This window comes from Rhizoctonia solani, chromosome 3 (assembly GCF_016906535.1).
Source record: "Rhizoctonia solani chromosome 3, complete sequence".
Taxonomy (NCBI): Eukaryota; Fungi; Basidiomycota; class Agaricomycetes; order Cantharellales; family Ceratobasidiaceae; genus Rhizoctonia; species Rhizoctonia solani.
The window spans coordinates 536,147-547,782 of record NC_057372.1 but is presented as its reverse complement, the minus strand read 5'-3'; the positions used below and the strand labels follow the sequence as shown (position 1 = coordinate 547,782).

At 45.6% G+C, this 11,636-nt stretch overlaps 4 protein-coding genes across 4 annotated transcripts; all 4 read right to left on the bottom strand.

Moving 5' to 3' along the window:
• Window positions 1-28: 28 nt before the first annotated feature.
• RhiXN_02550 (ribonuclease H-like protein) lies at window positions 29-1,804 on the bottom strand (the record flags this gene model as incomplete). Its single annotated transcript, XM_043322367.1, has 1 exon — window positions 29-1,804. The coding sequence occupies one exon, from the start codon at window positions 1,802-1,804 to the stop codon at window positions 29-31; it is 1,776 nt and encodes a 591-aa protein (XP_043177863.1).
• Window positions 1,805-6,372: 4,568 nt separating this feature from the next.
• On the bottom strand, window positions 6,373-7,332 carry RhiXN_02549 (Transposon Tf2-12 polyprotein; the record flags this gene model as incomplete). Its single annotated transcript, XM_043322366.1, has 1 exon — window positions 6,373-7,332. One exon carries the CDS (start codon window positions 7,330-7,332, stop codon window positions 6,373-6,375), a length of 960 nt encoding a protein of 319 aa, XP_043177862.1.
• Window positions 7,333-7,368: 36 nt separating this feature from the next.
• RhiXN_02548 (Retrotransposable element Tf2 protein) lies at window positions 7,369-9,366 on the bottom strand (the record flags this gene model as incomplete). The annotated part of the gene is made up of 2 exons (XM_043322365.1): window positions 7,369-8,334; window positions 9,154-9,366. 2 exons carry the CDS (start codon window positions 9,364-9,366, stop codon window positions 7,369-7,371), a joined length of 1,179 nt encoding a protein of 392 aa, XP_043177861.1.
• A 729-nt stretch (window positions 9,367-10,095) lies between these two features.
• On the bottom strand, window positions 10,096-11,625 carry RhiXN_02547 (integrase core domain protein; the record flags this gene model as incomplete). Its single annotated transcript, XM_043322364.1, has 1 exon — window positions 10,096-11,625. One exon carries the CDS (start codon window positions 11,623-11,625, stop codon window positions 10,096-10,098), a length of 1,530 nt encoding a protein of 509 aa, XP_043177860.1.
• Window positions 11,626-11,636: the final 11 nt, after the last annotated feature.

The window sequence follows — 11,636 nt, the reverse complement described above, 5'->3', positions numbered from 1 at the left end:
AGGAATGGCGGCCTTAAGGGCGTATATACTACATGGATTGAGCGGTTGCCGGCGGGCCTCCTCGTCTTCGACCTATGCCCGTCTTGGCGATGAACTTTGCAACTGCTTCGAGACCTGCTAGGGAGCCAAACATTGTGGGATCGTTAATGTTGGTGGAAAACTCACTAAGTATCCCCCTGTGTCCCGCTACGGCGGGACAGGAGGTGGTTAAATGGAATATTGTCTCTTCCGACTCCCCACAAGCACACCTGGGATCTACGTCGTGATGGAATTGAGCATGGTACTCGCCGTAATGGCCGTGCCCGGTAAGGAATTGTACGAGGCGGCACTCGATGTCCCTGCCCAACTTGCTTGAGTTGAATATAGGGTGCAGTTTGAGCGCGGGTGGGCGGGGGATGTAGTATTTCGAGTTGATTCGTGATTCCGAGTGCTCGTACCATGCTTTCTTCCATGTACGTACGGTTTTGCGGGTTGCCTGTTCTTTCGCCCATGTGATGGTGCGATTGAATATGGGGTTCGGGGCCACTCTAGCTCCTTCGTTAGCCAGTCGGTCCGCAATTTCGTTGCCTTCGACTCCGTTGTGCCCGGGCGTCCAGGTGACATGTATGGATCGTTCAGGGTGTCCCTCCACGAATGCCTTGGCGGCAGGGACGAATGCTCTGGAAGCAAACTGGCACGGGTGTCGAGAGAGGTCGGCGATCGATTTTACGGCGGCCTGGTTATCGCAGTATATCCGTATTTTGCGATAACCTTGATTTTCGGCTATTTGTTTAGCTTTCATGAACGCTAATAGTATTCCCAGCATTTCTGCATCATATATGTTGGCTTGCGGTCCAATTCTAACCGACGACGATGACAAAGTCCTTTTTCCGGCACGTATAACGTAGCCGACGCCGACTTTCCAAATGCCATTGGACACCGCCGCGTGTCCATCTGAGTAGCCAAGAACGCTGGCATGGCATTCTTCCAGCACGCTGATTTCGGATAGGATTTTGTCGCGGTATTCGTCTTGTTTGAGGCCGTTGGTGGTGTCCTTAATTTTGATTTGGTCAGGGACCGGGACGGATGGGTTGGACGGGTGGTTGATGTGTGGCGAGACGAACTCGATGTGTGGATGGCTATGTGATGCAATGAAGTGAATGGGGGATTGCAAGCTTTCGGCCTTGTTGTTCCTGTTGCTGTTAAGGGTGGGTATATGCGTGTCCCATGAGGCTGGGAGACGTTTGGCAACTTTGGATGACTTGGAGATGGTTCTGAGTTTAGCCAAGTAGTTCATGATAAGCTTCTGGCACACAATGTGCAGGGGTGGGATGGAGGCTAGGTGTTTGAGACAGGGGATGGGAGTGGTTTTGAAGGCTCCAAGAAGCCATCTCAATCCTTGGTTCTGGACCTTCCTAAGCGGCTTGAGCAACAACTTCTGTCTACGCCCAAGAAACCACAGAGGGGATCCATATGTGAGGATTGGGATGACGCAGGTGAGGTAGAGGATGTGCACGTGTTTGATGGTGAGTCCATGCTGCGTGTTGGCTAGCATTCCTAATCCAGCTATGATGGCTTTGGCTTTGTTAGCAGAGTTGGAGATATGCTCTTTGAACAAGAGCTTTCTGTCTAGGTAGAAGCCTAGCCAACAAATGCATCCTTGAGGCAGTATGATGGAGTTCTTGCTGTTCAGGGTAAGGCAAAGACTGGGGTTGGAAGAATGGTTAGAGTGGCAATAGAAGTGTATAAGGTCAGACTTATCAATTTCAAATTCAAGGCCAAGTTGGAGTGCTGTGTTGGACACGCAGGTGGCTATCTGCCACATAGTAGTCACATTATACTCATGGGACTTCCCCCAAGCCAAGATGGTGAAGTTGTCTATGTATGCAAAGGATTGCACATGGGGATCTTGCACAGCAATGAGCAGGGGGGTGGAGTATAAAGAGGATAATATGGGGGATAGCAGAGAACCTTGGGGGATACCCACAGGGGGGAGTGCAATGGAAGGGCAAAGGTGCCTGTTGACTCTGAATTGCACAGTTCTGTGGCTGAGGTATGACTTAAGCCAGTTGCAGATTTGGTCAGGGTATCCCATGCAGTCCAGGGTGTATATGAGTCTGCTGTGATCCATGTTATTGAAGTAGCCAGATACATCAAGGGTGATAAGTGAGACCCTGTGATTGGACTTCCAGTGTGATTTGATGTTGTGGATCATGCAGATCCCTGTGTTGGTGCAAGATGTGATGTCCTTCCCTCCAAACTGACTGTGAGGGATAAGCAAATGTTTACCAGCCTCAAAAGTAAGTCTGGTAGTAATGACCTTCTCCAAGAGCTTAGACAAGGTCTCTAGTAGGGCAATAGGTCAGTAGTTCTTTGGTAGGGACATGTCTTGGCAACAGGGTTTTGGTATGGGGGCAATGACACAGTTTTGCAGCACAGTGGGGTGATATCCAATGTTGAGGCACAGATTGAAAAGCCTAGCAAAAAGGTTGGTGTTGCACCAGAAAGCCCACTTTAGTAGCCTATAGTTGGATCCAAAGTGTTACACCCTCTTAAACATATACCATTAGAATTGTCTCTTTTTTTTGATATTTCTACTATTTTTTACAAACTCAATATCTTGTGTTTTTTAATCATGTGATCTTGGCGCTTATTATGCCAATATGCCATGCCAAGATGCTGTGCCAAGGGCGCTTAGGGGAAATCCACGCTTCTGTGCAGCCTGCAGCACTCTTCTTATTTCATTTATGTACTTCCTTTTCTCACGCACACAGACCATGTAGATAGCGCCCCTTTGTCTATATATACAGTAGGAAAATCACTTGGAGACCCCAAGTCAATTTTACCTTGCCTCTTACTCATTAGAGAAGGTACCCAGCCAGCTAAGTAGCCGGCCCACAAGTAGTATAGTGTTACACTCCCAAGATTTATACCACTAGAATTGGACAATTTTTCTGTTATTTTTAGTATTTTTTACGGACTCAATATCTTTTATTTTCTAATCATGTGATCTTGGCGCTTATCTTGCCAAGATGCTGCGCCAAGATGCTGTGCCAAGGGCACCTAGGGGAAATCCACACTTCTGCACAGCCCACAGCACAATTCTTATTTCACATGTATACTTCTTTTCTCACGCGCACAGACCATGTAGATAGTGCCTCTTTGTCTATATATACAGCAGGGAAATTGCTTGGAGACCCCAAGTTGATTTTACCTTGTCTCATACTCATTGAGGAGGATATCCCAGCCAGCTAAGTAGCCAGCCCCCATCAGTAGTAACCTTACCCCTTTGTTGCGCTTACCACACCTCCCAGGCCTAAGGCCCCCTTGTCACTGTCTGTAGTTGTCACAACTCAGCTTGGACCTATGGTACAAGAGGTTTAAAGTCTGTGGCCCTATCACCAATGGACTGTGAGGCAGAGAGGGGCAACAAAGGCCCAAGGGGTATGATTAAGGTAGAGGGCAACAAAGGCCTGGGTGGTGATGCTTAGTAAAGTGCACTTATAGCCAACTAAGGGCTTGGGCAAAGGGTAGGTGAGAGTAGAGGATGAATTGACAAAGAGGTCAAGTCTTGCTGTTCTAGCAGCAACTTGACCTGGTTTAAATACATGAAGTAAGCCACATCAAAAACAACAGTACTAAATAATGAGTCATATACAATTTCACATCATATATCAAATATGTCACGTGATCTTGATGAGTCATAAATATATACCAAAAAAGGAAACTGTCTCAGAAAAAAGATAGAAAATAGTAAAAATCCATGTCATGCCAATGAAGGTCATGACAGTAGTCTAGTAGACACCGCCTTAAGCGGTTAGCAGTAGTAGATAGCCTAGTTAGATTAGTCTGTCAACAGTTACCTTGTACTAGATACAGCCTTAAGTGCCCACCTCTACTAGCGTGTACCCACCTTACAGTGGTGTACAACATATAGCCACTCACCCCCTCACCTCACCAATCACACCTCCAGGCCTAAGGCCCACCCATGGCTAGTAGATAGTAGAAGTCCACCTTAAGTGGAAGTAGTATAGCCTTAGTTAGTTGATTAGATAGCAGTGTCTGTAGTTAGTACGGCCACAAGCACCCGTCCCATCAGTGTGTATGTTGTACACCACTGTAAGGTGGGTACTTGCTAGTGACGGGCGCTTAAGGCCGTAACTAATACAAGGCACTGCTTATCTAATCTACTATCTAGGCTATACTACTAACGCTTAGGGCGCTCTACTTCTATCTACTGTTGGCAAAGGGGCCTGAGGCCTGGGAGGTGTGGTGAGTAAAGTGGGGGTTGACTTCTGGTAACTACTGGGGCCGGCTACTTAGCTGGCTGACTGATCCCTCCTCAATGGATATGAGACAAGGTAAAATCAACTTGGGGTCTCCAAGCAATTTCCCTGCTGTATATATAGACAAGGGCGCACTATCTACATGGTCTGTGCGCGTGAGAAAAGAAGTACATTGTGGAAATAAGAATTGTGCTGCAGACTGCGCAGAAGCGTGGATTTCTCCTAAGCGCCCTTGGCACAGCATCTTGGCGCGGCATCTTGGCGTAATAAGCGCCAAGATCACGTGATTCAAAAATATGAGATAAAGAGTCCGTAAAAAATACTAAAATTAATAGAAAAATCAGGCAAATCCAATGGTATAATTCAGGAGGTTGTAACAGTGTACCCACCTTACAGTGGTGTACAACATTGTAAAATTGACTTTTTGTAGGCTTGTTTGACAAGGAGAGGACCCCCTGTACTAGCACAAGGGAAATCACATGATCAGGGCCACTTTGCAGGGTAGAATAATCAAAAACCCCCCACCCTCATGTAGTACCAAATTGCTATAAGGCAGAAGGGCTCTAATCCCCTGCATACCATGTGTTTTGTTGGAACACAGTAGTTAGCAACCTTAGTCAGCTGAAACACCTGCTTGTAGAAAACCCGCTCATATCACAATTGCCAGATCTGCTGATTTGCTGTAGGGACTATTCAATGCTAGGTGCTTGACGCAAAGGTTTAGTGCCCACACACTACACAAAAACCGCTCATAAGTCCTGTTACAGGCACCTCCTCCCCCACACTGTTTCCAATATTCCCTCTACACGCTCTGGCATCCCACACCCATACTCCTGTCCCTCTAGCTGCTCCTCTCAATGTTCCATTCCAACCCACTCCCAACTTGCCTCTTGCAGTGCATCTCCCACTTTGCAAGACTTGCCAAGGATGGAACCAGTGTCCTAGATGTCCTTAAGGGGTGTCAAGGCAGCAGGCGCTTGTGGCCATATGTACTGAGTAAGAACTGCGTAAGGCAGTGGAGGTGCTACCTACAACAACAAACTACCTGACTACAATGACCACATGCTATAAGGCGGTGGCAGGCTATGTATGTACAGCAAGAACAATGCTTAAGGCATGTATCTAAGTGGTTACTGGCTTAAGGCCTTGTACAGTATAGGGGATGCAACAAGAGGTAATTGACCTGGGTGTTACCATGGTTGGTTGCCCTCCTTATATATTACAGAGGTGACTAATTACAAATACAATGCACATGTGAAAGGAAGCTAGTTATTGTAAATAAGAACCCTGCTCTGCAAGTGGCCTTACTCATGCATACATGTCACTGATGTGTCAAAATGATGTCATCAGGTGGAGGTGGCTATGTATGATGATGTAAGCACATATGGGAACATGGCTTGGCGCTTAGCATATGATATAAGCGCCAAGATCATGTGATTGAAATAGTTGTCTGTTTAAGTTTGTTTAAATTTGAGAAAATCAGAACAAATTCTGTGGTATTGATTGGGTCTACAACAGACATACTGCTTAAGGCGGCAGGCTTCTACCCTACAATGTCTAACTACTAAACTACAATGACCAAGGCCTTAAGGGCATTGGCTAGCTACGTATGTACAGTGGAGTCAACAATTAAGGTGTTGTGGGTACTAAGTGTCACGACTAAGCTTGGACCTATGATACAAGTAGATTTAGAGTCCGTGGCCCTATCACCAATAGACTATGAAACAGAGAGGGGCAATGAAGGCCCAAGGGGAATGGTATGGGTAGAGGGCAACAAAGCCTGGGTTAAGGGTTTGTAGTAAAGTGCACTTATGGCCAACTAGGGGCCTGGGCAATGGGTAAGGGTAAGCTTAGGATGAATTGACAAAGAGGTCAAGTCTTGCTGTTTAGCGGCAACTTGACCTGGCTTATATACATGGAGAAAGCCACATCAAAAACAACAGTACTAAATAGTGAGTCATTTACAATTTCACATCATATATCAAATATATCATGTGGTCTTGATGAGTCATAAATATATATCAAAAAAGGAAACTATCTCGGAAAAAAGGTAGAAAATAGTATAAAATCATGTCATGCCAATGAAGGTCATGACATTACCCCCTCTTCAAGCTCCAACTGCATCAGGGTACTCCTTATGGAACTCTTCTTTTGCTTCCTTGGCATTGGCCACATTATCAATTGGCTCCCAGGAATTGCTTCCTTCATCATATCCTTTCCACTTAATCAGATACCAGAGTTTCCTTGTTTTACCACGTCCTTTCCATTTGCTATCCAGGATTTTTTCAACCTCATATTCCTCCTCTCCTTCTTTTGTGATAATGGATGCAGGTTGGGGAGGGTTGCGTCCGTGAGGGTCAGGATGAAATTTAGTAAGAAGATTGATATGGAACACAGGGTGTATGCGCATAGTGTGGGGTAATTGAAGTTTGTATGTGTGTGATCCTATTCTTTTGATTACTAAGTAGGGTCCTAATTTTTTATGGCTGAGTTTCATTGAGGGTCTGTCTGTGGATATGTTTTGATGACTCAGCCAGGCCTTGTCTCCTACTTGAATTTCATCTTTGTCTTTATGTCTTTGATCATAAAAGTACTTCATTCTTTCCTGGGATAATGATAGAGCTGCTTTGACTTTGTCGTATCCTTTTTCCAGAAATTCTGCATGTTTGTCTGCGTTTGGAACTACCTTGTCTGATTTTTGACCAACCAAAAATCTTGGGTTATAGCCATAACAAATTTGGAAAGGGGATTTGCCTGTGGAAGTTTGCTTTAAATTGTTTAAAGCAAATTCAGCCAATGGTAGTAATGCTACCCAATCTGATTGGCAATGATTCCCAAACATTTGTATAAAGATCTCGGCTTCTCTTTGTATGCGTTCAGTCTGTCCATCTGTCTGGGGATGATACGCTGTGGAATATGTTGGCTTAATGTCCAGCCTTTTATAGAGATGACAAATGAATTTGGCGTTAAATGTGGGACCTCTATCTGAGACTGTGCTTTTGGGGAGGCCATGTAGCTTCCATATGTATGTGACAAATAGGTTGGCAATATCAATGGCAGACAACATGGATTGGGTGGGAATGAAGTGGACCATTTTTGAGAATCAATCAATCACTGTCAGGATAGCATCAAAACCTTCTGAAACCGGTAGTCCCACAATCATATCATAAGCAATGTCTTCCCAGGGGCGTTCAGGAATTTGCAATGGTTTTAACAGGCCCACAGGTAATTGATTTGTTGGCTTGGACCTGATGCAGGTTTCGCAGTGGCTGATGTAAGAATTGACAAACTTTTTCAGCGATGGCCAGTAGTAACTCCTGGAGACAAGTTCTAATGTTCTAGCTTGTCCCGGATGTCCTGCCGCTAATGCATTGTGCCTAGATTCCAGGATGAGGTTCCTAATAGTGTCATCCTTTGGTACAAATATTTTTCCTTGAAACCATAGTAAACCTTCTCTCAACTCCCAGTCTAAGACCTTTTCCTTGTTCTGGAGTTTGTGTAGAATTTCCTTAAGGCAATCATCCTTGTAAATGGCCTTGCCAATTAGATCATTGATTTCCTGATCCAGAGTTATGGATGCAATAAAAAGTTCCGGTTTTAGGAGAACCTGGTTCTCTACCCCCCCTTCAAGGGGTACCAGATTGTAGCGTCTTGAGAGGATATCTGCCTTTTTGTTTTGTGCTCCTGGCCTGTAGATAATTTGGAAATTGTAATCAACTAGGAAGTTGGCCCATCTAATTTGCCGTTTATTCAAAGATTGAGACGTGGAAAAGTACTCCAAGTTCTTATGATCTGTTAGAACTTGGACTGGCAATTCAGATCCTTCTAGTAAATGGCGCCATTCTTTAAATGCTCTAATGACCGCCAACAATTCCTTGTCAAAGATATTGTAATTTTTTTTGGCAGGGGATAAGGATTTGGACAGATAGGCTACTGGAGCCAATTTCCCTTCAGAGTTGCGTTGGGATAGTATGGCTCCTGTTGCATAGTCTGATGCGTCACATTCCACATAGAATTGCCTTGTGGTATCCGGTTGTAGAAGCAATGGTGCTGACGTGTCGTACGCCAACTGTAAGGTTGGGTACACGCTAGTGGGCGGGCGCTTGAGGCCGTACTACTACACTGGCTTATGTAATCTAACTACTAAAGGCTATATCAATAGCGCTTAAGGCGCTCTAATACTATCTACTGTCAACAAAGGGGCCTGAGGCCTGGGAGGTGTGATGAGTTAATCAAAGGGTGAGTGCTTCTGTTACTACTGAGGGCCGGCTACTTAGCTGGCTGACTACCTTCCCTAGTGAGTAAGAGACGAGGTAAAATCAACTTGGTGTCTCCAAGCGATTTCCCTGCTGTATATATAGACAAGGCACACTATCTACATGGTCTGTGCGCGTGAGAGAAAGAAGTAACTAAGACAAATGAGAGGCGTGCTGCGGGCTGCGCAGAAGCGTGGATTTCTCCTAAGCGCCCTTGGCACGGCATCTCGGCGCGGCATCTCGGCATAATAAGCGCCGAGATCACGTGATCGAAAAACAAAAGATATCAAGTCCGTAAAAAATACTAAAAATATCAGAAAAATCGTGCGAGTCCAATGGTATATGTTAGGGGATTATAACATGACGTAAGACATTTTTTCAGACCCTCAAAAGACTGTTGTTCTGCCAAGTCCCATTTCCAAACACTGTCTTTCTTGAGCAAGTTGTACAAGGGTCATGCCATATTGCCAAAGTTGGGGATGAATTGTCTATAAAAGTTCACAAATCCTAAGAATTCCTGGATATTTTGACATTCTTAGGTGTTGACCAATTCATTGCATCTGTGACTTTAGACTGATCAACTTCTATGCCAGACTCCGATATGATGAACCCTAGGTAATCATTTTTTTGACGTGGAAATGGCATTTTTTGATGTTGCAGAAGAGATCATTGTCCTGTAGCCTCTTTAGTACTTCTTGCACATGGGCCTTGTGATCTTTTTCATTTGAGGAGAATACTAAAATGTTGTCCAGGTAGATAATGACATAGACATCCAAAAGGTCTTGGAATATTTCATTCATCATGTCTTGAAAAACCGCCGGTGCATTTGTTAACCCAAAAGGCATGACCAAGTACTCAAATAATCCGTATTTTGTCTTGAAGGCTGTTTTCCATTCATCACCTTCTTTGATTTGGACTAAATTGTACCCTGCTTTAAGATCAAATTTACTAAAGATCTTGGCGCCTTGTAACTTCTCAATAAGATTCTGTGGCAAAGGTAAATGTCCTAGACGTCTGTAAGGACGTCAAGGAGGAGGGCGCTTGCGGCCGGGTGTATCTAAGTAAGAACCGCGTAAGGCGGTGAGCAAGCTACCTACAACAACGACCAACTATACTACGGTGTTAAGGCCTATAAGGGCGATGACGAGCTATCTAAGTACAATGTAGAGGCCGCTTAAGGCAACGTGGAACTAGTGAGCTAAGTAGTTACTGGACCTAAGGTCCTTGTACAATGATGGGATGCGACAAGAGGTAATCGACCTGGGTGTTACCATGGTCGGTTGGCCTCCTTATATATTACAGAGAGTGACTAATTACAAATACAGAATATGCAAAACCTAATCCAATAAGAACCCTGCTCCGCAGTCGGCCTTACTCATGCATACGTTTCACTGACGTGTCATGATGACGTCATAAGTGGAGGTGGCTACGTATGCTGATTAAGCGCGGATGGGGACGTGGCTTGGCGCTTAGTGTATGATATAAGCGCCAAAGTCACGTGATCGAAAATGTTCTCCGTTTGTCTTTGTTTAAATTTGAGAAAATGGGAATAAATTCCCTGGTATCAAATGTGTCTACGACACTGCCCCCCCTCTAAGGGCCTTGGCGGCGCCGAGGGCCTTCTTTTTCATTTCTTTTTCAAATTTTTCTAGGATTTTTTCGGCGTTTTTGAGGTTTTCCCTTGGTTCCCAGGTATTCTCTTCTGATCCGTAGCCTTTCCATTTTACCCTAAAAAACCACTTCCCGTTCCTTTCTTCCATGTCTGTGATCCCTTCAACCTTGTATTCTTCTTCTCCATCCACGGTAACAGGTGGGGGCCGGTTCTCAAAGTTGCGCTTTTTATCCCTTTTGACTTTTGACAGGAGCCCCACGTAGAAGACATTGTGGATTCTCATGGATGGTGGGAGTTCTAGGCGGTATGCGCAATCGGAGATTTTCTCGGTCACTTTGAAGGGGCCCAGGCGTTGTTCCGTTAGCTTGGGACTCAGGGTCTTCAGCCTCACGTTTTTGGCGTCTAGCCAGGCCTCTTCTCCAATTTCAAACTCAAGTGGTTCTCCCGTTTCTCCGGCTGTCATACGTAGTTTTGATTGTCGGAGCGCGGATTCTATTTCCCGCCATTGTGCTTCCATCTGTGTTGCCAATTCGTCTGCCTCAGGGACGTCCGTTGGTAGGTTACTTGGGGTTAAGGAGGGTTCCCATCCGTAGAGTGCCCTGAATGGGGATTTGCCTGTTGCACTATGTACCGCATTGTTATAGGCAAACTCCGCCATTGGCAACCACTTGACCCAGTCCTTCTGGTTTATCCCCAAGTAGGCCCTCAGGAAATGTTTGACCGTTGGGTTCACGCGTTCCGTCTGCCCGTTGCTCTGAGGGTGGTAGGCTGAGGAGAAGTGGGGGTCTATCCCCAGGCGTTGGTACAAGGCCTTCAAGAATCTATTGTTAAAAACCCGTCCTTGGTCCGATACCGTTTTTTCAGGCATGCCGTAACGTTTCCATACGTGTTGTAGGAATAGGTCCGCTAGTTCCGGGGCTTTGAGCTTCTTGGAGCATTCTACCAGGATAACGTACTTAGTGAAGCTGTCCACAATAACTAAGATAGAGTCATTGCTTCCGTCCTTTGGTAGGTCTACTATCATATCGTACGACACATGTTGCCATGGGCGTGAGGGGAGCTCTAATGGTTGGGGCGGTATGGTTGCGTACTTGGGCTTCCGGATCCGTTGACAAGTTTCGCAGGAATCAACGTGCCAGTATGTGTCAGCGCGTATGCTGGGCCAGTAATAGTTCCTTGATACCAATTCCAAGGTACGCTGTCTTCCTGGATGTCCTGCCAAGGGGCTGTCATGGAAGATGCAAAGTAGGTCCGTTCTCAGAGTTCCGACGTCAGGGACCACAATTCGTCCCTGGTAGAATAGTAGGCCTGCCTCCATCTGGTAATCCTTGAATGCGCGTTTGATGGAGGGGGGTGCCTTGGACTCATTTTGGAGGAATTGTAGTATTTCCTCCAAAGATTCATCCTGGTCCAGGGCGGCCTTGATCTGGCGTTGAAGCTCTTTTTCAGGGATTACTAGGGCCACGTTGGCAAATACTGGCTCTGGAAGCATGGTTTGGGCGG